At 49.4% G+C, this 27773-nt stretch overlaps 1 protein-coding gene across 4 annotated transcripts in view; it reads left to right on the forward strand.

The window, feature by feature from the left end:
* Positions 1–27773, forward strand: part of MIOX (myo-inositol oxygenase) — a 97056-nt gene that overhangs the window by 22689 nt on the left and 46594 nt on the right. Inside the window, exon 3 of one of the 4 annotated variants that reach the window (XM_073579280.1) lies at positions 5469–5549. The exons of 1 other annotated variant lie outside the window; for it this stretch is intronic. In XM_073579280.1, coding sequence (XP_073435381.1) covers positions 5469–5549 — 81 coding nt within the window. 2 more of the 4 variants (XM_073579281.1, XM_073579283.1) reach the window with 2 other exon arrangements.

A 27773-nucleotide genomic window follows, 5' to 3' on the forward strand; every position in this document is an offset into this window, starting at 1 on the left:
CGGCGGCTAGTGTCTCAGTATGTGGCCACTGAACCCCCAAGGCCGGCTCCCCAAGAATGTCATGACTCTACTGTGACTGCTAATATTAATGTGTTGAAGGTGCCTCCAACAGTGGAGGTGGGAGTAACGCCTAATATTCCTGCCAATGTGTTGCTTGGGACTGATTTGGGGCGGCTAGTGTCTCAGTATGTGGCCACTGAACCCCCAAGTCCGGCTCCCCAAGAATGTCATGTCTCTACTGTGAATGCTAATGTTAATGTGTTGAATGTGCCTCCAACAGTGGAGGAGGGGGTGAAACCTGATGGTAAGCCATGCACTGACACTACACACACAGGGCTCACAGTGAGGACAGGTGAGAAGACTGCAGGGTGGAGCTCAGAGGTGGAGGGAGCGGCTGCTATGGGCAGTATAGGGCCCCTAAGTGAATCCAGCCTGCTGAGTCTAGGTCCTCTGCAGAAGGAGGAACAGGCCATGGGGGGAGGGGGCGTCCCGGGAGAGGAGCCACCAGGTAAGACCCCAGGGCAGGAGTTCCCCACATCCGGGATGTCAGGAGGCCAGGGAAGTCTGCCTGACCCGGCGACTTGGTCGGGGGTCGAGGGGAAGCAGGCGCTACCTATGGTCTCAGCGGTCGTGGCCGCTGTTACCAGGAGTAGGAGTGCCGGAGCCCAAGGAGCCTCGCGGAGGTCCGACGGTTCCCCTCTCTCCGACCAAGTGGCTGCCGAGTCAGACAGTGGCCAGGAGACAGATCCCGGGGAGCTGACAGAGGAGGTGGCAGTTTCGTCAATTCTTGCCACATTGAGTCAGGGATTTCAGGCAGCGTTGGAAGCTGACGCTAGCCTGAAAGCTCTCAAGGAGCAGGCGGTACAGCCTCCCCTGGAGTCCGACCGTGAGCGAGTGGTCTGGGACCAGGGACGGCTGTACCGGGTAACGGTCCAGCAGGGTTCACAGGAGGCGTGGCCCAGGGACCGACAGTTAGTGGTACCCTATCCGTTCAGGGCAGAATTGTTGCTGATCGCACACGAGATTCCCATGGTCGGACACCTAGGGATCGCTAAAACCAGGGCCAGGCTAGCTCAGCATTTCTACTGGCCAGGAATGAGGACCGAGGTGATTGCCTACTGCCGTTCGTGTGACACCTGTCAGAGGGTGGGGAAGGCGGGGCGACGCCCCAAAGCCCCACTGGTAACTCTGCCCATCATCGAAGAGCCTTTCTCGAGGGTGGCTGTGGATCTCATTGGACCTCTGTCCACTCCCAGCCGCTCCGGGAAATGCTTCATACTAACGGTAGTGGACTATGCCACCCGGTACCCGGAGGCGGTAGCTTTGTCGTCCATTCGGGCCAACAAAGTGGCCCCTGCCTTACTGGAGATTTTCTCCAGAGTGGGGTTTCCCAGGAAATGCTCACCGACCGAGGGACCCAGTTCATGTTGCAGCTGATGAAATCTCTCTGTAAGCAGGTACAGGTGCAACATCTGGTAGCCTGCCCGTACCACCCACAGACCAATGGCCTGTGTGAGCGGTTCAATGGCACCTTAAAGCAGATGCTGAAGATGTTGGTCGACTCCCACTGGAGAGACTGGGAGCGGTATCTCCCACACCTGCTGTTTGCCTACCGAGAGGTCCCACAGGCCTCAACAGGGTTCTCCCCCTTTGAGCTCCTGTACGGGCGACGTGTACGGGGGCCCCTTGCTCTGGTGAAGGAAGCATGGGAAGGGGATTTGGCTACCCCTGAAGTGTCGGTCATTAAATATGCCATGCGCTTCCGGGACAGAATGATGGCCTTGACATGGCTGGTGCATGACAATATGGCCCAAGCCCAGGCTGACCAGAAGCGGTGGTACGACCAGAATGCTTGTGAGCGGACCTACGAGGTGGGTCAAAAGGTGTGGGTACTGGTCCCCGTACCCCAAAACAAGCTTCAGGCGGCTTGGGAGGGTCCATACCTCCTGCACCAGCGGCTCAGCGCTGTCACCTATCTGGTCACCCTGGACCACACCCGTGGAAGGAGGAAGGCCTTCCACGTGAACATGATGAAGGCCCATCATGAGCGGAAGGCTTGAGCCCACCCAGTGTGCAACCTTCCTGATGAAGGAGAGGTAGAAACCCTCCTGGATCTGCTCACCCAAGCTAAGGTGGGTGGATCCATCGAGGATGTGGGGGTTGGCCACCAGCTCTCGGAGGACCAAAGTTCCCAGCTGAGGGTCACCCTACACCCCTTTCGGGAGCTGTTCAGCAGCCTGCCCGGAAGGACTGAGACAGCCGTCCATGACGTGGACACCGGCAACCACCCCCCGATCCGGGGTTCAGCATATCGGGTCTCTCTTGAGGTGCAGCAACACATGCGCCAAGAGATAGACGAGATGCTGAGGCTGGGGGTGATCCAAGTGTCCAACAGCGTGTGGGCTTCGCCTGTAGTCCTCGTCCCTAAAAAGGACTGAACTACGCGGTTCTGCGTGGACTACCGGGGGCTCAACGCTGTGACGGTCACCGATGCGTACCCAATGCCGCGCATCGATGACCTGCTCGATCGGCTGGCCGGGGCCAAGTACCTGACCATCATGGATCTGAGCAGGGGGTATTGGCAGATTCCCCTGACCCCGGGGGCACGGGAACGCTCTGCCTTTATCACCCCATTCGGACTGTACGAGTCCACGGTGATGCCATTCGGCATGAAGAATGCCCCTGCCACTTTTCAGAGGATGGTCAACACACTGCTCGAGGGACTGGAAGGATATGCGACCGCGTACCTAGACGACATCGCTATCTTCAGTCCCACCTGGGAAGATCACCTAGAGCACCTGGCGCAGGTGCTCGGGCGGATCCAGCGAGTAGGCTTGATCATTAAGCCCGAAAAGTGCCAGCTGGGTATGAGTGAGGTCCACTACCTGGGGCACCGGGTAGGTGGGGGAGCTCTGAAGCCAGAGCCCGGGAAGGTGGATGCCATCGCCTCCTGGCCCACCCCCAGGACCAAGAAGCAGGTGATGTCGTTCTTGGGGACTGCCGGGTACTATAGGAGGTTTGTTCCACACTATAGTGCCCTGGCCAAGCCCCTGACGGACCTCACCAAGAAGAGGCTGCCCGTCGCAGTTGACTGGACAGTCGCCTGCGAGACAGCTTTCCAGGTGCTCAAGACCGCCCTTTCTAGTTCTCCTGTACTACAGGCAGCCGACTTCACGCGGCCGTTCGTAGTGCAGACCGACGCCAGTGACTTCGGCCTCGGTGCTGTGCTCAGCCAGGTCGACACTACGGGCCATGAACACCCTGTTCTGTACCTGAGCCGGAAGCTCCTGCCGAGGGAAGTGGCCTATTCCACGATGGAGAAGGAATGTCTGGCAATTGTGTGGGCCCTGCAGCATCTGCAGCCATACTTGTACGGACGCCAATTCACCGTGGAAACAGACCACAACCCCCTCAGCTGGTTACACACGGTCTCTGGGATGAATGGGAGGTTGCTACGCTGGAGCCTCTCTCTCCAACAGTATCACTTCACCATTCGCCACAAAAGAGGCAGGGACCATGGTAAAGCTGATGGGCTGTCCCGGCAAGGAGAGGGTGCGGAAGGGCGCATGGGGGATCACAGGAATGTGATACCCCCTAGCGCCCTCTAAAGCAGGGAGGTGTGATGAAGGAGCGGCCGCCATCTTAGATGTGGGGCCACATATCTGAGCTTGGCATCCATTTTGGTCTAAGTTCAGAAATTACAGGCAGCTAAAGGCTTCTATACCCCCAGGCGCTGTGTACTTAGTGAATACAAGCAGGATTTAGTGTTCCAATGCTAAATAGCCAGGGCATTGGTGTGATAATGAGGATAGGCCCAAAACAGAGCTTCAAAGCCCAGGTACGGAATCGTGCCAGCATGGTACCTCTCATGTTCCGATTCGATCATGCTGTAGAAAGTTATCCCCTTTCTTAGATATTGGAAATAAGTTCTGCAAAGAGCTAAAGGGTGGAGATTATTAGCCCACCCTCTGACACAGGGGGAGGAACCCAGCGTGTTTAAGGGCTGGCAGCCCCTAGCATTCATTCATTCACAAAGAAGATCCAGACGATGATGATCTAAGAAGGACCTGGGGACAGACCTGCCGAGGGGAGCAGCGGCCCATGCTTTGGGGGTCTGTCCAGCAACTAAGATTATTGTACCTGTGGACTGCAGAGCTCCCCGGCAACCACATGCACCCTACAATACAATCTGGTAAATTGACCTCCAGCTTAATATCTCTAATCCTTGTACCCTATTGTTATATCTTTTCTCTGACTGCAAATTTACTGTATATTTCTGTAATTATCTAGTGCGCCCTTAAGGCAATTAAACTATAAACTTAATCTTGGGCTGATGCTTTTACTCTGATCACGAATTTTAGAACCCCCAGCGGGTAACAGGACCTCCTCCCCGGCGACCATTTGCTCTAGGTGCAGTTCCCTTACTGACCTGAGAGACAAAGGGGGCGCCGGAGAGCTGTGCCTGTGTAGTTACGTCACGGTGGTGACGTGGGAGGAACGGGTCCGCGTGTGTGTTCCTCCACAGAACCTGTCATTAATTTTGTGACATAGCACCTAAAAATATCACCTTAGTCAGCATCTGCGCTGCATTCCCTAAATCCTTATAGAACTCCCTGACTCCCCTTGTATACTCCCGAAAAAAAATTTAATTTCTCCCGCACTGTATGTTAATCATCTCAATCCGGTCCGATGGGCATGGCTTTGGGCCTCTGCATCCCTCCCCCGGCTTCTGCTCGCCATCCTCCTGACATGGATAGCGATCCACATTGCCATGCGACATCTCACACCTGCTCACAAATATTGTGTTTTGCGCCTGCGCAGTATGTTTTACCCAACTGCGCCAAGCCGAAAAACAGAAGTACGTATGCGCTGGCAAACGTAGTTCCGGTACATGAGCTGGAAGTACATGTGTTGGCGCATGACACTACTGTTCTTCGGCTTTGCCCGCAATTGGGCAAAGCATATTGCTCAGCGGGCGAAATGCAATATTTCTGAGCAGGCACGAGATGTCGCTCGGCACAAGAGGCGTCATCCATGAAGTAGGACGGCAAGCAACAGCCGATGGGAGTGACGTAGAGGCCTGAAACCACGCCCATTGGACAGGACTGAGAAGATTACCATACAGCACGGCAGAAATTAAAAAGGTTTTTCAGGAATATACAAGGGGAGTCAGGGGATTATATAAGGATTTAGGGAATGCAGCGCAGATGCTGAATAAGGTGATATTTTTAGCTGCTATGTCACAAAACTGGTGACGGGTTCCCTTTAAGATATTACATCAGCTGCATGACCAACATCCAGATTCGCACCTATCTCACAGAAGTCAAGCATCTTGGTTAAGCATTAAAATTGATGCTGAATATCAATCATTAGTTAAGATTACAGACCTTGAGAAGTGAAGAGAACTAATGGTAAATCCATGTTCAGGAGCTAGGAGATAAAGATATTTCTCTCTCCGCTTGTTTTAGGATGGCCCTCTAGTGGAGAGAGTGAAAATGACCTATTCTCTAATGCACACACACCAAACTGTGGACTTTGTGAAGGAAAAGGTACGTTTAATTTGATTTTTTGTGTCTAAAATTACATAAAAATATACAGAAAAGATTTTATTCTCAAAGATGATGCAAATATCATGTAAACAATGCATTCATTTTTTGAAGGGGTTAACCTTTGAAGGTCAACTGACCTTCTTAATATCATCCAAAGAGTTGACTAGTAATTTATTAATAACTTGAAGTATATTAAAGGTAACAGGTAAATCAGTAGAAGCTCTATAAAAAGTATCATTTGCAATACCCCAATAAAGCAAACAACAATGTATCTTATTTCTGCCACGACAAAGAAAAAATATTATTTATTTGCTAAATATTGTGATCTTTCCATTACCCTTAATGAGGGGTGAACAGCAACTATCAGTACAGTATAAGGATCTGAGCGTCTTGCCAAATTATTATGATGAGATGACTGGGTCTGCGCATCTATAAAATAGCCGTTCTTTTTCACTGGTTGGTGCCAAGGGTTACAGACACCCAAGGCTCATTGGTGCGCATGGGTTATCTGTAGCACAAATTGGTGAAAAAAGGAATGTTGACTATGAAAGAAAGGCGTCAGAACTCACCGTACATCACAGCTTGCTGCCTGTTCATGAGCATCAGAACTGCACAATGAAGCAAAGGCAGTAGGCGGTCTGGTCTGATGAATCGCAATTTCTTTTTATATCATGTGGATGTCATGCTGCGATTTCACTCGCACGTATAATGCGGCCCGAGAAAAAATACTTTGATGGGAGCTGCCCCATAGATTAACATTGGTCCGAGTGCTATGCGATTCCTTTCTCGCATAGCACTCGTCTGTATTCCTCTCTAGTGTGACTCCAGCCTTAGTGGAAAAATTCACTGGATAATTTTAAAGAAAATATTGTTTGTGTTCAGATGAGGTGCTCAAAGTGTGGCGCCCCTGAGGGTTCAGTCGCCACAGAGATACTACACCTCCTCCTGAGGTGTGGTACCCCACTATCCAGGTAAGGTGGGGACACCTGACCACACTCCAACACCTGCACCCCACACCACAAAGTAGTGTAGCAAAGCACCTTCGGTAGCTCCCTGCTTGGAGTGTAGCATAGCACCCCTTGGTGGCTCCCTGCTTGGAACACGAAGCGTGCTGGGAGGCGGGTTGAGTTTAGTTTGCACTAAAAGAGCGGGAAGAGGATAGGAATTAGACAGTCAGTCACAGGAGTCTGACAAGGTCGGACCTGTGTAAGAAGATCTCCTGAGTGGGATAGATGAAGGAAGTGCTGCAGCCGACCTCAGTGACCTGGGTCCGCTGGCACAGGAAAGAGACATTGAAGGAAAGCCTGACTCTCTCCATAAGAAAGAAGGATTAGTACGGAACGTGAGGAGAGGAGGACCAAGGATTAGGGTTGGAGGAGAACCCTTCTCAAGTTAACAGCGCAAGGCCGGGGTCCGGTCCCCGAGGTTGTTTGGATACTAATGGTCCCGCAACAGACACCGGAGGAATAGAAGTTTGCCACCACTTTATTCCCACACAAGACTTGAGGGCACAACAGCAACGAGATAGTGAGCCGGGACTCGGTAGCAGAGAGTCCCCGAAGCAGGCTACAGCTGTCTGCTGTACAAGTAGAGTTCATAGGAACATCTGACAGGAGGAACTCCAGTGTAACTCAGTACTGTGAGTACTTCACTCAAAGGCGCTATAAGAGGAGACGTTCAGACAAGGCACATATTTTGGCGGAGTGTTGGAAAGGAGTACTTCATCTTGCCTGGAAGTTGGCTAAGCTCCTGACCCGGAGGACACGGCACAGATGCAGGCTCTTGTGCCACAACAGACTGTGAGGAAAGCTTTGGAACTACATGCCCTGGTGTCCTCCACTTATTCCTGCGTCAACCTGCCCGGCACTGCTACATTCCCTGCTCCTGACAGTACACCATCTAAGTGTCACTTCACCTACTCTGCCCTGGGACTACAGCCCTGCCTGTGGAGGGCTATAACATCACTGCTGCACCACACCATCGGTCCCAGAGGATCTGTCTGCAGCGTCGGCTTAACATCTTCATTGCCGAACACCACAGGTGGCGTCACAACTTACACATTCACATTGAACATTTAAAATGGGCGCCCAGGGCCACGGGCTGGGTCCCAGCTACCGTGACATCTCCCATTGAGGACCATCGGGCCCGGTACCGAGTACCCCGCAGCCCTGAGTGTGAGGGCGTCCCAACTTGGCATCACGAACAGGATGACGAAGCCCGGTGCCACCGGGTTCTGTGTGCCTACGATTTATTGGATTTAAAAGTTTGTGGAAATGTGCAGAAGACCCAATTTTATAGACTGTAGAATGAACTCTAAAAATGGCCACCAGCGCAGAGAAGAAGGGCGTGACAACATGGGTGGTCCTAAGAAAAGACCGCGAACTGTCCTGGGCCTCCCGTCTGAACTTCTATGCGACGGCAACATGGCCCACCCCCCAAGGGGTTCGTATACTGGCCTGGTATGGAGGAGTAGGAAGAAGACGCCGCCCCCAGAAGGAGGGGCGGGGGCCGGTGGCGGAAAAGAGTCGAGACAGGAAGAAGAAGGAGGAGAGAACGCCAGGATGGAAGAAGGGCGGGAGCCAACAGAGAATGGGGGAGAGAAACCATTTGCTCCCAGGCAGCCCCCGCGGGCCATACGACCGCTGCGATACCATCTGCAGCGCCCACCTCCACCTCCAAACCGATGCCGCCACTGGATGCGACCTGCCCGGAGGAGATACATGCGAGTCCCAGAGCAAGCGGTGGAGCAGGGACTGAGGCCCTACCCGGACCTGGCGCGGCCGCGCATGTCCACCCCGGAGGTCTTAGCGGACGTCAACCCTGCAACGGTATTGACCCCACTGCAGTCCGTCTACCAGGCAGCCTCAGGGTTTATTGCTGCCATAATTCGCCAGCCTGTACCCGCGCAGGGACCGGAGCCTCATTGGGAAGCACCAGGTACGGTCACTACCCCTGCCATGATCCTGGTACTAGGAGCCGTACCTGTGAACAGAAATGGTCCGGTGGTTGTCAGGACCACGAGTGGTAGCACTTCAATTACATCCAGCCCGCAACCGGCCGTAGTACCGTCAACTGTGGTACCACTGGAGATCGCAGAGCAGCACCTATCGGTACCGGCTACAGCCCTTGCTGACCTGTTGGCAGCAGTACCATCTGAAATTGAGGAACCACATCCATTGGTACCCATTGCAACTCCTGCAGAATCACTGGTAGCAGAAATACCACCAGCAGCTGACAACCTCACTCCAGGAGAGAAGGAGTACCTGCAATTTGTAGACTGCCAGCTGAATACCAGCAATTCATCAACCCCCCAGGAGGTGGACACTCAGAGCATCTCCCCTGGAAGCAGCCCAAGCAAACAGCTTCCAGAACCCCAGGAGGGGATTACTAGACCAAGTAATAACTAACTTTGCTACCCTGGAGAGTATTTGCACCGTTGTGCCTTTTTCTATTTTTTTTTTGGTCATCATGTTTTTCTTGTTCCAGTTTTGTTGCCCAGTTCTATTGGCAGCGTTTTTCTTGGCTGAACTGTGGAGATCATGGACACTGAATGATCTAGAACTGTGTTTGTAAATAGTTGCACCTCTTTAGGTGCCCTCTCTTGGTTTTACATAGGTCTTCTGAAGATAAAGACTACATCATCATGGAGCATGGCTCCATCCTCAGGACACTGCAAGAAATCCCGGCTGGGAGCGGTGTCCAGCACTTACAAGAATTATTGAAGTTTTTGATGTGAAGTATTTGATAATGTGCTTTATGAAAGTATTAATAGATAGAGAACAGCTTTTATAGGAATGTTTTAATAAAGAGATGAGAAATTTGAATAAAGATAAAGATAGAAAATGTGAAAAGAAAGATGATGAAGAAATGTGTTGATGCAGAATACTTGAAGTGGTAGTGAGTTATTGCCAAAAGCACTTTTGAATTAGGCACTGTATTAAAACATAAATAGTTAGTTAAAAATTGTTTGCAACGTTCAAGAAACAGTGCCTCTCATATTGAGAAGATCAGATAAGAATTGTTACTAAGCATTATAAAAATTTTGTATGTTCCTGTATTTGTCAACTTTTGTTTTCTTGCAGCTCGCGGACGTGCTGTGTTTAACGGGGGGGTATGTGGTGCCCCTGAGGGTTCAGTCACCACAGAGTTACTGCACCTCCTCCTGAGGTGTGGTACCCCACTATCCAGGTAAGGTGGGGACACCTGACCACACTCCAACACCTGCACCCCACACCACAAAGTAGTGTAGCAAAGCACCTTCGGCGGCTCCCTGTTTGGAGTGTAGCATAGCACCCCTTGGTGGCTCCCTGCTTGGAATACGAATCGTGGGAAGAGGATAGGAATTAGACAGTCAGTCACAGAAGTCTGACAAGGTCAGACCTGTGTAAGAAGATCTCCTGAGTGGGATAGATGAAGGAAGTGCTGCAGCCGACCTCAGTGACCTGGGTCCGCTGGCACAGGAAAGAGACATTGAAGGAAAGCCTGACTCTCTCCATAAGAAAGAAGGATTAGTACGGAACGTGAGGAGAGGAGGACTAAGGATTAGGGTTGGAGGAGAACCCTTCTCAAGTTCACAGCGCAAGGCCGGGGTCCGGTCCCCGAGGTTGTTTGGATACTAATGGTCCCGCAACAGACACCGGAGGAATAGAAGTTTGCCACCACTTTATTCCCACACAAGACTTGAGGGTACAACAGCAACGAGATAGTGAGCCGGGACTCGGTAGCAGAGAGTCCCCGAAGCAGGCTACAGCTGTCTGCTGTACAAGTAGAGTTCATAGGAACATCTGACAGGAGGAACTCCAGTGTAACTCAGTACTGTGAGTACTTCACTCAAAGGCGCTATAAGAGGAGACGTTCAGACAAGGCACATATGTTGGCGGAGTGTTGGAAAGGAGTACTTCATCTTGCCTGGAAGTTGGCTGAGCACCTGACCCAGAGGACACGGCACGGATGCAGGCTCTTGTGCCACAACAGACTGTGAGGAAAGCTTTGGAAATACATGCCCTGGTGTCCTTCACTTATTCCTGCGTCAACCTGCCCGGCACTGCTACATTCCCTGCGCCTGACACTACACCATCTAAGTATCACTTCACCTACTCTGCCCTGGGACTACAGCCCTGCCTGTGGAGGACTATAACATCACTGCTGCACCACACCATCGGTCCCACAGGATCTATCTGCAGTGTCGGCTTAACATCTTCATTGCCGAACACCACAGGTGGCTTCACAACTTACACATTCACACTGAACATTTACAATGGGCGCCCAGGGCCACGGGACGGGTCCCAGCTACCGTGACATCTCCCATTGAGGACCTTCAGGCCCGGTAGCGAGTACCCCGCAGCCCTGGATGTGAGGGCGTCCCAAAAGCACTGTGGTAAAGACTGCGGCCCAGAGAACCCTTCCATCCACAATTTTGCCAGCCAACTCTGCCATTGATTGACAAATTTAAATTAGTGAGAACAGCTGTGGGAGGCTGTGAGGCTAGGTAGACTCCAAGGGTGAACCCTCAGGACCGCGACGACGAACCTGCCCCCAGGCGAGCTGGCCAGGTGTACCACCCCATATACAGGGAGCATTAGGGGCAGGCCCGGGGGAGACTATCGCCATGGAAGCTGATACCTGGGGACGGCTGGAGGAGGAGTCAGACGGACACCGGGCTGGAAGACGGACAGGGGGAACTGGTGACCACAGGGGAGACTGCTGCAGGACTGGACGGAGAGAAGGGCAGGAAGCACAGGAGCCGGCAGGAACAGTTAGGGATGGCACACATGGGTGAAGACGAAGGTGAAGGCAGGAACAGACTGGAACGGCGGGCTGTGGAAGGAAGTACAAAGGAGGTCACCAGGAGAGACAAGACAGGGCAATAGGCACAAGGCAGGGCGCTAGGCAGAATACGAAGGGGTAAGCAGGAGAGTGTGGACCCGAAATCAGTCGTGGAACACAATTGATAAACAGGCAGCGAGCAGGGGCGAAGCTACCTTATATAGGGTGTGTAGGAGGACTTCCGGGTCAGGGTCCTCCAGGGTCACGGAGGAAATGTGATAGAGCGGTTCAGCCTGTGCTGCAGTCTATGGTGCGAGGTGCGCATGCGCACCTGATGGAGCACCGAGGCTGACCGCGGGACAGGAAGCAGGGGAGCAGGAAGACGTGCGCCTGCCTCGGGAGCGCGCCGGGAGCGGTGAGCGCGGGCACCAGAGCGGAGGCAGAGGCTGCAGGAGCCGCGGCGACAGCGGAGGCAGCGGGAGCGGAGCCAGCGGCGGCGGTAAGCATGACAGAGATAGGGTGCTCTGCCTTGCATGGCTGCTCCCATGGTGCTCTGTGCACCTTATTAGCATATGAACTTAAGAAATGTTAACCCTAAGACTACCCAGTGGATTTTTAACCCCTGTTCATTTTGGTCCCCTAGAATACATTTTATTTTATTTTTTTCATTGTCACATTTCGGGAGCCATATAAGGATCGATCTAAAAAAAAAGTGGCGTAAAGCTTTGAAGAGTCACAAAATATTTATTCAATGAGGAGTTGCACAAAAGCTTTGTGTCTTTTGTCGTTTTCACCAAGGTTGAAGCAGCTCTGCTTAAATGGGCAGAGTTGGGAAGGAGACGTGGCAGGGCGGGGTGTGACCATGCCCATCCTTCCAATGCATTATAAATGCCAATATTATGTACAAGTCATGTCTGGTGAGGCGCATGGAGACATATGACACTCAGAAGATGTGCCGAATAATTTAAGTGATGTGCGCCTCTTGATGAATTCATTGCATTGTACTCTAGCGAGCCCTTAAAGATCAGCTTGCTTTTTATTTAATTGTGAGGTGGGATGAACAAAAACATAAATTCTGGCATTATTTTTTCAATTTTTTAGACAGCATTTAATATGCAGGGCAAATAATAATATAGTGTTATAATATGCTCAATTCCAGAGACCTACCAGTGAGCTGCCGGAGAAGGTGTAAGGAGTTACTAAGACTGTTATGTGTAAATAATGTTATGTCCTTTATTACTGTATATATGTAAAATACTTGTACTAGGGAAAGTGCAGTACCTAGATTGTCCACAAGATGGGGACCTGATAGTGTTTAGTTATACAGTACACTGTAAATAGTTAACATAGGAGGAGCTGTCTGCGGGTAAGCAGGAGGGTTTTGTGATAGTACGCAGTAGGGCTTTAGAGCCCATACAGGGCTGACAGCCACGCAATGTTGAAGTGTGAGCCCAGCCGTCCAGGGCCTAAGGTGGCCAAAAAGTACAGCAAAGCTGGAAGGCAGGTCGCTCCGTCATGTGGCAGCTTACGACTTGTGCTGATGCCCTTTTGTCAGGGGTGAAACGGACAGGGGAACTCCTGAGAGGAGGGAAGCTGGACAGGGAGGACGCTGTTGTACCGAACGAGTCGTTACAGGTGGGGAACGGGCCAAAGGAAACAGGACAGAGCACAGGGAAAGTGAAAGATACACTGTTTAGGAACTGTATCTGATCCTGTAATGGATGTGGACGTGCTGAGACTAAATGCTATTAAAGTTGACCATTTGAAGTTTAAGCTGGACTTGCAATGGGCCAGAAGTGAACCTGAGGAAGCAGAGAGCAGAGCGACAGGTACATTGTTAAATGTACATTATTTTCATGTGACAGGAGACCAGGGCGCAAACATACCGCTAACCTCAGCCACGACTGCGGCCCTGGCCTTCCCTCACACTTGGCATACTCAGCAGAATCTCGCAACCTTGCGGTGCGGGGATGCCTTGAAGAAAGAAGAAGTTGATGCTCTGAAAGTGACAAGTGTCTCGAATGTGACTGAAATTTTGAATGGAACTGACACCTTGATTGTGGCCAAGATGGCAACCATGAAGATGGCAGAGGTTGGCCCTAAAAAGAAGAACGACAACTTCAACCTCACCCTTCGTAGGTGTTCTGATACCGAGATGACGCCAAAATCCACCTGTCAACAACTTCTGGTCTGCCCATGGTGGGCGCAGATGAGAAGAAGATCTCAACCCTCCCTACAGAATACAGAGAAATGGGTGGAGTGGTCGGAGATGACCCCACCTCGGAATGGGTGGGGCCCGGGAGAAGACCCTGAGTGCAGCTGTGCGGCGCCATTATGCGACATGGGACCGGCAGCGATTGAACGTTCTTGCACTCATCACTGCAGGGGAGTAGACCGCATGGAGTGGAAATGGCGGCAGGAAGAGGAGAAGACCCGGGTCGGTTGATTGAGGGTAGTCGCGAATGAGTTCTGGACTCACCACTTCCCTGTGTTGCTGGTGGAGCAGTATTGATGACAGTCGGAGCCTGAACAACATAGTCCACATGAGCCGCAACACCATTGGGAGCCGGAGTCAGAGTTTCCACGTCTTCGGGGGCCGGAACCACTTCAGAGACTTCTTTGGGAGCTGGAACTGCTTCAGCGGGAGCAGAACCTTTTCATCAGCAGCTGGAGGCCAGAGAGCCGGAAGTAGCAACCGCCCTAAAAGAACCTGTGGAAGAGATGGAGGCTGAGCCGGATCTATACCAACCATACCCGGAGTGGGCAGCTGTAGCAGCGGAGGGATACCATGGTCCAGGGATGGGCGTGGTCAGCGATTCAGAGCTGCAGAGGGTGAGTGCGCCTCGGCCCTTGACTCCGGAGGGGTGGTCCATGCCTCAACCCCTCGCTTCAGAGGCTGTTGTACGACCCCTCACCCCTCAAGGGTGTCTGCACCTCGACCCTGAACCCCGGAGGCCAGACATACCTCCAGCAAGGCCATGTCCCTGGGTACTTCACGCTTTCATCACCCGACAGAGGGCCCTTTCCCCACCCCCGGGCAGGCCGCCTTAATAGATGAGGTCATTCAAAGGAATAAACAGTGGGAGAAGGAGGTATGGGCAGAGTTGCGCTGACTAGGATGGGGCGCTATGGCCGGGCTTCGCACCCGCCGGCAGCTCGTTTACACTGATGTCAACCGTGGATACGGTTTTATACGTGAGGACGGTACCAACGCAAAAATATATGTGAACGCTGCCTCCGTGAAGTTCGGGAAACCCTTGGAAGAACGGGACTGGTCTCATTCCTTAAAGAGGACTGCCCTCGGGGCTATTACGTGGTAGCGGTCACCTTATGCAGTGAGGATGACCTGGAACTTCACACAGGCCCGGAGCCGACTCAGTCAGTCCCTAGTACCAGGATCACTACACAGCCTAACCCTGCCCCTGCCACATCCTGGCAACCCACGGCATCTGTGGCTGCAGAGTCGTCAGCCTGAACACAGGCATGGAGTCCCAAGAGGTACAAAGGTGTATGGGATGAGGGCCGTTGAACTGTCGATTGTATACATGACATTGCGCTCATTGCACTATATTGTATGTTCGGGACTGTTCTGCGTCCCCATGGGCAAAAAGAGCTCTGACTGCCCCCAAGCATGGGGGGTAGCGTGACAAGATCAGGTCACAAAGGACACGTTCGTTAAATGTTTTTTATGTTTGTTTTGTTGTGCCTCTTCGGCTGCTAAGCAGGACTTTGCCTTTTCGGAGTGACAGGTCCTTGAACTAAAGCTGTGCTTTCTGCAAAGGAAGGGGGGAGGCCTCCGCCAGGAACTGTAGACCCTATGGATGGGCCACCTTGTATATCTATGTTCGGGTCCAGTGTATGGTACTGTAATTTGTTAAGCAGTGGACGTCACCAGGAGGACTGTGAGCCAGGCCCTTATTTTTAGGAGCACGTACTCTCATGTGACGACGTAAAGACTCGACTCACATTGAGCCAATATAATGTATCTACCTTGTTGACCTGGGTTTCCTCCCTGCGTGGAGTATTGCTTGAACAGATTAAAGTATATTCGTAACTTGGTGGGGACGACCAATCTAAAAGGAATGGGGAAATGTAAGGGGTTACTAAGATTGTTATGTGTAAATAATGATATGTCCTTTATTACTATATATATGTAAAATACTTGTACTAGGAAAAGTGCTGTTCCTTAGATAGTCTACAAGATAGGGACCTAATAGTGTTTTGTTATACAGTACACTGTAAATAGTTAACATAGGAGGAGCGGTCTGCGGGTAAGCAGAAGGGTTTCCTGATAGTAGCCAATAGGGCTTTAGAGTCCATACAGGGCAGACAGCCACGCAACGTTGAAGTGTGAGCCCAGCCGTCCAGGGCCTAAGGTGGCCAAAAAGTACAGCAAAGCAGTGTTAGGGCTGGCGGAACGCACCTAGTTATAAAATAATAGTAGGTGCGTTCGCAGCCCGGGGTCCACCGTGCAGAGGTGGTACACTGCTGCTAGATAATGGCGGAAGAATTAAGCGGTGTGAAAACAGTCACACGTGGGTTACGTCACCCAATGTGAACAAGAGCGAACTCTGTTAATTCACAGAGCCACACGACCGCTGAACGTAGATGCCGGAGCCTGTTTAGCTCACAGAGCCCGGCCAAAAGAGTGCACAGTGTACGGCCACAGAACTCTACCCCAAGGACACGGGGTTAGAGTCCCTCTAGGCCCACTGAGCGCGCGGCGTCGCTGCTGCGAACGCCGCTATAGACGCAGGCTAAGGAGTGTGGAGCACGTGCACTGAGGCGTGCCGAATCACTGGTGAGGACTAATGCCTGACTCAAGCTCAGACCTACCTACGCCTAAGCCTGGGCGCTAGCAGGCTAGGCTGCACAACACATGCGTACCAAGGGTAGAGGTTTCTTAATGAGTCATTCACCAGAGACATTCATACGTGCATACATCACTCACTCCTCATAGTCTGAAAATACAGTCTATCCTAGCGCATGGCCATGCGAGCCATTTATAGCCGTGAGCGTCCGGGACCTTCCTGGCTTCTCGGATGGGCCAATCCGAACACGAGCAGGAGACTGAGCACGTGACCTTCAATCTCCAATGGGAGATCACTCCATGGGCATGCTCAGTGGCCCGATATGGGGACTTAGTCCCTGGAGGATCTCGCTGCTGAGCAGCCTGCATTGTCATAGCTGTGCCAGAGGTGGCAGCAGCAAGCAAACCCAAAGAGCTGGTCTGGGCAGAGCGCCGGGACCGATGAGTTTGCTGAGCAACCTCCTCTGCGGCTGGAGAGGAATGGGAGACCGCCAGAAGCAAGGCTCGGGATTCCCGCTGTGCAGTGACAGGAACCCGACGCCTAACAAGCAGGAAGGCAGGTCGCTCTGTCATGTGGCTGCTTACTACTTGGGGTGATGCCCTTTTGTTAGGAGCGAAACGGACAGGGGAACTCCTGAAAGTAGGGAAGCTGGACAGGGAGGACGCTGTTGTACTGAACGAGTCAGTATGGGCCGGGAACAGGCCGAAGGAAACAGGACAGAGCACAGGGAAAGTGAAAGAAGTGCACTGTTTGGGAACTGTATCTGATGCTGTAGTGGATGTGTTGAGACTAAATGCTAGTAAAGTTGACCGTTTGAAGTCTAAGCTGGACTCCGTCTCTGTCTATGTGCAAACGAAGGGAGAGAGCTTGCAACGGGCCAGAAGTTAAATGTACATTATTTTCATGCGACGGGAGACCAGGGCTCAAACACACCGCTAACCTCAGCCACGACTACGGCCCTGGCCTTCCCTCACAAAGGGATGTGACAGGAGAAGAAATAAATCTTCTCCTCAGCTGACTAAGCACAATGGATATTTTTTTACAGCCTCAGTCCTTCATGCGCAGCCAAGGTGAAGACTTATTTCTTCTCCTGTGACAGCCCTTCTCCAGCATCTCCACTATGTGCGCTTACAATACAGCTCCTCTGTCATTGAGACACAGCTCTTGTAAGCAATGTTTCTACAAACTGCATCTCATCCTGACATGTGACTAGGATGGGTTGTCATTTGAATTACATGATGGGGTCCATATTATTACATTCTTGGAAACCCCAATTAAGAGATTTTGTTGAGTCCCCATTCTTTGATCTTTTTCATGCACAAGGGAGACTTAAACAACACAAGTAATTTTAACGTTATGGCCTATTAGTGTATGTTTACGTTGCTCAATAGAAGGTATTTGAAAAAATACCTACAGGAACTTAATGTATAATTAAGGCCAGTTTTAGATAAATTGTGACCTGGGGCAACATTCATGTGACCAAGATCCTGAAATACTTCACCAACAACACTGTCACAGTCCATTCCGTACATTACACAAATATTATCATGTAAAAAAGAAGACACATGATTGGTATTACCACATCTGTGACAACCAGAGCTAAATAACAAGCACCTTATTTGACCTGTGTGATGATCACCGTTAAAAAGAACAAAAACAATGGCAGAAGTGTTTCTTTTTGTTTTTCCTGCCTCACAAGCAACAGGATAAAAAGCGATAAAAAATTCAAATGTATCCCAAAACATTACCAGTCAAAAGGTAAGTTCATCCCACGCCGGTATAGTTCAATGCGGCGGCGGCGGGGGGAATCGGCGCTGGCGGCAGACGGGCCCCCCTGCCTCACGGGCCACATAGAAGCTGCGTGATGTGTCACTAGCTGGGGGCCCCTGGGGGAGCGGGGGCCCTAGGCAGCTGCCTGGTCTGCCTGCCCCTAATGCCGGCCCTGGCTTATGTGCCTTTACAAATCAAGTCTTATCAGTTTAATTAAACACAGCTGGACTCCAATGAAGGAGTAGAACCATCTCAAGGAGGATCACAAGGAAATGGACAGCATGTGACTTAAATATGTGTGTCCTCCCGCACATTGGGGTGTCTCTTTATGTCTCTGGTGAAGATGTCGATCCATCCGGATATTCAAAGACATGGCAAATACAAGGGAAACTGGTGTCTCATACAGTGCTAAGGCATCCTTCACCCTTACTGATAGACAGAAATGTCTATGGAGGGCGGGGTCATTCCACTTAGTGTCAGTGGACCACCTCTAAAACGCAGAGCAATGCTCCTCTGCCAGCCAGTCTTCCTGCCGAAGCTGACGTAGTGTGGACTCTGCCAGGGAGACACAGCTGGGTCGTCGTATACATGACCCGGCGCCAGAAAAAATTCCTTCACCGTTTGGAGCAACTGGGAGTCAGACTGGAGAGAGAATGCCCATGCTGGGGAGGTCACCTTGAAGGAGAGAGATTATTATCCCCACCCGTTGCTCCTCGGTTCCTGAGGAACAAGGATGTAACCTGAAGTATAGTTTACAGGCCTCCCTGAAAACAACAAACTTGTCACGTCCACCAGAGAACATGTCAGACAAAGTGATCACAAGGTTCCTCTAAGGGTTGCCTGAGAGTCCTGATCCCCAAACCTGATGTGTTAGGGTGCTGCAAAATGAAGGTGCATAGATCTGCCACCTCCAGGTTGATCTACTGCAGTTGCCCTGTCAGAGCAGTGATAGGATCCATAATGGATCAAAAAACGGTTTCGATCAGAGCTAATGTCATGACTCTGTTGTCGGGTGTACCGGGACCATGGGCTCTTTCCCTGACCCTAACGTAAGAGGCGCCCTAGCTCGCCCTCTTCCCAAAATTACTTCTGAAGACGCTGGTGCCACGTACCTTGCCTTAGCTGCTGAATCTGCCGTCAGTCTGTAGCCTTTCCCAACCCAGCGAAGAGGGGAGTAGTAGTGTACCTTAATACACCTACCAGACTAACAAGGTAATACAAACAGGGATAATGAAAAATACCAAACAAACAAATATACTCACACAGACAACAGAGGAATGCACCAGGGAGTAGAGAATGTGGTTAAACCAAAGTAGGAGAATAAAGGGAATTATCACACACTCAAAACATAGCAACAGGGGGGCGTGGCTATGTAGCGGCCGTGAGAGGACGCGTTCAGGGAGAGCTCCTCACATCCTGACATTAACCCTGTCAGCGGGCCCGCGGGGCCGTGACATACCTGGCGGTACTGGACCCACTGGACCGTGGAGCACCTCTAGAACCCCTGGGAGGCGAATTTCAGCCACGGACAGCGGTACAGGCTGGGGCGGCCGGTGGGGCCTGCAGGAGGCGGCGGCCATTTTCACAAGCGCGCGCTCTGGCTGAGAGAGACGCGGCGCTGGTTCCCTCCTCACAGCGCTGACGGGACGGTGAGCGCCTACTCTCTGGATCTGGCAGGGAGAAGCGGTGAGTGCTCTAGAAAATTGGGCCCCGCACTCCCCTCTGTTAAGTCACCGGCTGGTCAGTGCTATCAGAACTTTAGGTCCTCTGGACTCATCCCAGGCTTCTGTGCCTGTGGGTGCTGTGGTCCCTACCTAGCCATAAGGCCTCTCAACTACTATACCCTTCTGGTCTACGTTGCCCCCGGGACACTTGTCATCTGTATATTATAGTGCTGTTGCACTTATAATCTGGACCTGGAAATCTCCTGGATATATCACTTCATTTGCCCGGCTGTGCCATATTGCTATTAGAAATGAATCGCTCCAAGGTGCAGCCGAAAAATTAAAAGAGTTCGCTAGACCTGACCATTCTGATACCGCACGGTCCCTCAGAAATAACCCCTCGCAGGTTCAACGTAAAAACCGCCCCTCTGAGGGTGGAGAGGAGAGTGAGCAGGAGGAATTAACCCTCAAGCAGGCATTTGAGCAACTGATGCAGGCCATCTCTTTAACCAGAACATCGTTGATGGGGAAAATAGAGGACGTGTATACCGAGGTGGGGCGTCTTCGCCAAGATATGCAGGCCATGAGAGGGCGCATTACGGAGGGTCTCCAAGGTGGAGGATACCATCGCACCAATGGAAGCCAAGCTTACGAGAGCGGAGGGCTCGGTAAACGCATGGAGGCAAAAAGCAGATGACTTGGAGAATAGAATGCGTCGGAATAACATCCGAGTCATTGGTCTGCTGGAACGCTCGGAAGGTCAACATCCGGAACAGTTTCAGAAGATTGGCTCAAAACCTCTCTGGGAGACGAATTCTCCCCAACATTTGCTGTGGAAAGGGCCCATAGGGTCCCTACAAGACCTCTTCCTCCTGGAGCCCCACCCAGACCTTTTTTGGCGCGTCTCCTCAACTGCAGAGACAGGGATGTGATTCTACGTCTAGCTCGACAAAAGAGTCCCATTAAGCTCAACAATGCCACTATCTCAATTTTTCCAGACTTTTCCATGCAACTTCAGAAACAACGGGCACAATTCATGGAAGTCAAGAAGCGGCTCCGGGAGAGGAATATCGTGTATTCATTGATTTATCCGGGTGGTTCACGGGGGTTCTTCCCTATTCTTTGCGGATCCGGCAGAGGCGGCTGAGTGGCTGCGTTCCCGCAAGGGGTCTGCTGAGAAGGCATCCTAATGTTTCTACTGTTAAATCAGGAAATTTTTTCTTTTCCATTGATGGTTTGAATGGAGCTTTTTCCACGGATGCCCGGATTACCAACAATACCGGACACTGAGCTCAGTGTTGGTATCCCCGTGTTTATTCCGTGATGGGAGAGCAGGACTTTGCTCCCGTATTGTTTGTTTCTTTACTTTGATGTTTTTTTATAGTGGTTTTGGTTTTATTTTTTTTTCAGGTATAATTCGCAGCCAGCAGCAATTTCAGTGTACGTGTTATGTCTCTAAACTTACCTCGGGTACTGATGTAGGCCATATCCAGGGGAGTAAAGATGGGGTCTGAGATGATTTGTATGACATGGAATGTGAGAGGTATAAAAAACCCCCAGAAAAAGATCGAAGTCTTCTCGCAGATTAGACATTACCGCCCTCACATCGTGGCCTTGGTGGAGACACACCTGACCAGGAATACAGCTTGATGCGTGCAGAAGCCTTGGGTACAATGGTCTGTTCACGCATTCCATACTAGTTACTCGAGGGGGGTCTCACTGTTGGTACACAGAGATGTTAGATGGGAAGCCAGGGAGACCCGGAGGGATCCTGAGGGTCATTTTGTCTTTGTCTATGCATTAATAAATACCAGGAAATATGTGATTTTATGTGTGTATAATCCACCTCCGACCAATATGTCCATTCTCCAGAAGGCGTTGCGTTTCGCCCTAAATTATCCGGATGCTGATATTATTTGTATGGGGGACTTCAATATGGTTATGAACAATCACCTTGATAAATTGAGACTGGAGGATGGAATAGATTGGGGGGTTCCTTCGCCGACGGCAACCCAACTGTCGCTATTTATGGGGGGTAGTGGGTGGCTGGATTTGTGGAGAGTGCGGCACCCTGAGCTGAGAGAGTATACCTGCCACTCATCCACTAGGTGCTCCCTGTCGCGCATAGATTACATATTCGGAACCAGTGGTCTGGCAGTGTGGGTGGATAGGGTTGAGCATGGCAATAGAGGGATCTCAGACCACAGCCCGGTCATCCTCAAACTTAAGTATGGGCAATTAAATAACAGGATAATTTGGAAGTTGAACCCTTTTTGGCTGAAACTAATAGTAACCCCCGATAGAACAATAGATCAACTGCATTGTTTCATTTTGTCCCATCAGGAACCTCAGGATATTAATTTATTTTGGGATTCCCTTAAGGCATATCTGAGGGGCTGCTTGTCCTCCACAATTTCTTATATTAAACGGGTAACCTCCAGAGAGGATGATGTGATGGAATGGCGATTGAAGGATTCAGAGGCTGCTACATATCTAACCAAACTAATGGCAATAGGATTGAGTGGTTGGCTGTCCAGCGATTATATACCCAACACATAGCCACTAAGTCTAAGCGTAAATTATTCTTTGCTTGCCAGTCTTATTTTGAACTGGGGAACCAGGCAAGTAAGCTATTGGCCTATCTGGTGCGCCAACATAATGCTTCTAATACTATATTACAGATCCGAAAGCCGGATGATTCGTTGGTGTCTTCAACCGAGGAGATTCTTGGCTGCTTCTATGATTATTATAAGTCGTTATATGAATCTATAAGTGGCTTTGATAATTTGGAATGTTTGGATTACTTGTCAGATGTAGAATTCCCTACCTTGGATTCTGATCCGCGAGCCTTTATGGATGCTGAATATACCGTGGAGGAGATAGAGAATGCTATAGCGGACATGGCCTCTGGGAGGGCCCTTGGGCCGGACGGGTTCCCTATTGAATTGTATAGGAAATACCGAGATATATTAACGCCACTTCTGATAAAGGTGTTTCGGGGAGTATGGGAGGGGGAATCTATGCCTGAATCCTTTTATGAGGCTAATATCATAGTGCTTAGGAAGGAGGGAAAGGACCCTTTGGAATGTGGCTCCTATTGTCCTATATCGTTAGTGAATGTGGACTATAAAATCTTTACTAAAATTCTTGCCACTAGATTAAATTCAATTATACTGAACCTTATACATCCTGACCAGACAGGCTTTATGCCTGGTAAGAGCACTTCAATTAATATCAGACGGGTCCAGTCAATAGTCCAATATAGTACTCTAATGTCAGATAACAAATGGGCACTGGCGTCGTTAGATGCCGCCAGGGCTTTCGACTCTCTTGAGTGGCCTTTCCTCTCCGCATGCCTACAGAGGTATGGCTTTGGTGATAAGTTCATAAAATGGGTTAAACTATTATATATGAAACCTAAGGCCCGTATTATTGTGAATAATTCCATGTCTGAGTCCTTTTCATTACATAGGGGGACCCCCCTTTCCCCGGCCCTCTTTGCCTTTGCGATTGAAGCACTGGCAATATGCATAAGGTCTTCCCCTGCCATTAAAGGTATAGATATAATGGGTCGGGTAGATACTATAGGTTTATACGCAGATGACATGGTGATATTTATGGACGAGGCGGAGGAAACTTTGCCTCAAGTGATTGCCGCCATAGATGGATTTAGTAAATATTCGGGCTTATATATAAATTGGGAAAAGTCTGCCTTGTAAGGCCTGTTTCACACTTGCTTTTTTTTGCAGCGTGTTTTTCCCGCAAAAAAACGCATTGAAAAACGCATACAAAAGCATACAACTGCTGCGTTTTTTTCAAGCATTTTTATGAGCATGCATGAAAAAAACGCAGCATTTTTAAGCGTTTGTATGCGTTTTTAGTGCGTTTTTACCGCGTTTGCGTTTTTTTCCAACATTAGGTGGCCACTCACACTAACCCAAACCATGACTTTACTAACCCTAACCCTGACCCTAACCCTAACCCTTAACCAAACCATACTTAACCCTAACCCTGACCCTAACCCTTAACCAAACCATACTTAACCCTAACCCTGACCCTAACCCTTAACCAAACCATACTTAACCCTAACCCTGACCCTAACCCTGACCCTAACCCTGACTCTAACCCTTAACCAAACCATACTTAACCCTGACCCTTAACCAAACCATACTTAACCCTAACCCTAACCCTGACCCTAACCTTAACCCTGACCCTAACCCTTAACCAAACCATACTTAACCCTAACCCTGACCCTAACCCTGACCCTAACCCTTAACCAAACCATACTTAACCCTAACCCTAACCCTGACCCTAACCCTAAACCCCCTTAACTAACCCTAACTTTACCCAAACCCCTAAATTCCATTGTCTAAACTGGTAAAAAAAAAAACGCATGTGCAAAAAAACGCATACATAAGCATGCCAATGCGCACATATGCTCACCATAGACTTATAATGGGTGTCTTGCTGTAAAAAAACGCATTGCGCGCATGCGTTTTTTTGAGGCAAATCGGACGCACAAAAAATGCAACAAGTTGCATTTTGTGCGCCCGAGCGCATACCGCAAAAAGACGCATGCGCGGTAAAACGCGTACAAACGCATGTGTATGCGCAAATAAGCGCATCCCATGCAAAGTATAGGAAAAAAAACCGCATGCGCTATTTAGCGCTAAATTACCGCGAAAAAAAAACGCAAATGTGAAACCAGCCTTACCCCTGTCCCATACCCCGATGTCCCGACTAGAGGCTCTCTCCTCGTTGACTATTGTATCTAGCTTTAAATACCTGGGGGTTCATGCATCCCAAAACAGCACGCTCGACTTACAACTTAATATTTGCCCACTGTTGGAACTAGTCAAATTTAAATTTGCAACCTGGAACAAATTACCGCTGTCTGTGGCCGGACGTATTAACCTCATTAAAATGAAATTACTTCCCAAACTTAGCTATTCCCTTCAGCATAGTGCGGTACCCAAGTCCTTTTTTGTGAACCTTAATTCCCAGGTCACGTCATTTATATGGGGGAAAACCAGACATAAACTTAAGTTGTCCACTCTGCAGAGGCCTAAAAAGGGAGGTGGGGCGGCGCTGCCAAATTTCTTCTTATATTATTTGGCTGGGCAGGCTAAAGCCTTAAGTAAATGGATGCCGGGTAATTATCTTCCTAGTTCTGAAAGTCACTTGCTTCACGCTGCAAGAACTGATTGTCCACTGGGTTTCCTGGAGTTGGAGAGACCTGGTGTCCCTCGTTTACTGCCCCTGCTCCGTCTGGCACGATTAGCATGGAGGCAAATTAAGAAAGTGATTGGATATAGGGACATTATAGCTGAAATGACCCTATGGGAAAATGCATATTTTTCAGTATTACTAAGTCACCCATCCACTGATTTTTGGACTCAGCATGATATCTCCTTGATAGGAGACTTGTATGATCACGGGACCTTAATGTCTTTTGAGCAGATACAGGCTAGACATGAGGTTCCGAGATCTCAATTTTTCCGCTATTTGCAACTAAGATCTGCTCTTCAGTCGCAGGCTGTGCCATTTCGTCCTTACCATTGATAGGAATACTTAATTCACAGGGTCCCCAGGGCCTTATCTCCTCTTTATACACGTACATGCTGTCGGTGGGAGCGGAATCTGCCATAAGTTCTGTTAAAGGGAAGTGGGAGCGACTCATCCCTAATACTCAGGGAGAGGAGTGGGAAGAGATCCTGGAGTCTCCGATCAGAGTATCACCATCTGTTAATAATAGGATGATACAGTTGTATATAATAAACCAATCATACTTGACTCCGATACGACTTTTCAGGATGGGTCGATTCCAATCATCAGAATGCTTGCGATGTCACTCACTGTGGATTTTATTCACATGATGTGGCAATGCCCCATTACCCTACAGTACTGGAAAGAGGTGACGTTACTCTTGTCATCACTGGTGCAAACTCCTGTCCCTCTTGAACCACTGGTCTGCTTGTTTGGGGTATGGGAGGAGGAGATTTGGGGTCACCATGTTGGGATCTTTCTACGTGAGACACTGTTTCTGGCACGGAAAGTATTGGCATTACGGTGGATGGGTAATTCATGTCCTTCTCTTAGAACTTGGATTGATTTGGTAAATACGATTGTTCCATACGAACGCACATTATATCAGAACACGGGATGCCCGGGTAAATTTGAAAAAATCTGGGAGAAGTGGAATTCTTCACATCTCACTTTGTAAAATGGAGACATAGCATGTGAGACTATATAGTGCAAGGTAGTAGGCTGCGAATTAATAGATAGTTAACGTAGTTGTAGTTTAGTTTAGAAACCCATAATTAATCAATCTGTGTTATATGAATGATATAATAAAGACCTGTGAGATATGATTGATGCACATGTTCATAATGTATAGCCTAGTGTTCATTATATATGCTTGTTGGATTATGCATAGATCACTCGTATATTAATAAGAGTATTTAATCCTTGTTTAGTATTCAACAAAGAGACGGTAATATATATGCTCTGCACAGTGTTCACAACCACAGGCAAATATGTATGTTGTACATTATATCCTTTTCTTGTTTGAAGTTTAATAAACAAATTTAAAAAAAAAAACAAAGCATAGCAACAGTCACAGATAAAGCCACCAAACGCTTTCTCCAATAATAACCAACAACAACCTCTAGCCATGTAGCAAATGCTACTCTGACAATGAGTGCTAGCCTGGGCCCAGTTTATATAGGCGATGGGAGTATCTAGCAGTGCACAGCTGAGAACTTTAGCTCCAGGATCTCCCAACTGAGCAGATTAACCCCTGCACTGCCAGAAGAAACTGCACCGTTTAATATGAAGGTGAAGTGTTTCTAATCAATGCAGGATTAGGAAAAATCAGACGCTGCCGTCTTCTGGCTCCTCTCTGTCGCGGTAAACATGTGACATTGCCACTATCTCATACAGGAATGCATGTAGAATGTATACAAAATGTATAGTAAACAATCTGAATTTATGTTTAATCTCATGCCCTGGGTGCAAAGGTACTATTGATAACTAATAGTTACATAATAAACAGTGACTGATAGCAGTATTGATTGTCTGACAATATTGTTTTCAATTTTGTGATGAGATCTGCACCATGTCCTTTTCTCACATTGCCTAAATTCATAACACATTGTAGGTCAATGTTCAGTGTTAAATGGTGCACATGTCTCTATAAGTACTGGTATTTTATCAAGTAGAAATGTTATAACTGAGGCTTTGCTTTATATCTTCTTTATTGGAGGTACCTATTGATATATGAACACAATATGCATTTCATTTTACAATGGAAGTCAAATGTAGCCATATGCAACTGTATACAATGGCATATTGCTGGAGTTGCATGACAGAGGTATATGTCAGAGAATATTCATGGGAAACATTTTTGTGAAGTTGGTGCTTTATTTTTTTATTTCCGCAGTACTAAGCAAGTAAAAAATGAACTATAAATGTATTACATATCAGACTGTCAGAATGAAGGGGTGCACTAATTAACCTCTTTCCAACAATGGACGTACTATTCCTTCCATGTGACCTGGGACCTAAGTCTCAAGGACGGAATAGTACGTCTAGTGCGATCAGCGGCGCTCACGTGGTGAGCGCCGCTAATCGCAGCCGGGTGTCAGCTGATTATCACAGCTGACACCAGGCACAATGTGTCAGGGACGGTCACGGACCGCCCCCGACACGTTAACCTCTTGCACACCGCGATCAAACACGATTGCGGTGTACCGGGGGTTAAAGGGAAGCATCGGCAGGGAGGGGGCTCCCTCCGTGCTTCCCTGAGCCCCCCACAGCAGCGCAATGTGCAGCGCTGCTGCGGGGGGCTCTATCCCTGCAGGTCCCCGAATCCAAGATGGCGACGGGGACCTTCGAGGGCCTGCAGGGAGCTGGCTTCCTCAGTGCCTGCAAAGCACAGGCATGAGGAAGTCTGCGTCTATGCCTGTGACAGATCGCTGATCTGTCACAGTGATCTGTGATGTGACAGATCAGCGATCTGTCACAGGACAGTGATGTCCCCCCTGGGACAACCTAATAAAGATTTAAAAAAAAAAAAAAAAACTTACAAAAATAATTTTAAAAAAATCGCTAAATAAATTAAAAAAAAATAAATATTCCCTAATAAATTCATTTTTTGGGAAATAAAAAAAAAAAACAATAAAAGTGCACATATTTGGTATCGCCGCGTCCAT

The sequence above is a fragment of the Dendrobates tinctorius genome, unplaced genomic scaffold (assembly GCF_039654945.1).
Source record: "Dendrobates tinctorius isolate UK_male_01 unplaced genomic scaffold, ASM3965494v1 ptg000062l, whole genome shotgun sequence".
Classification (NCBI taxonomy): Eukaryota; Metazoa; Chordata; class Amphibia; order Anura; family Dendrobatidae; genus Dendrobates; species Dendrobates tinctorius.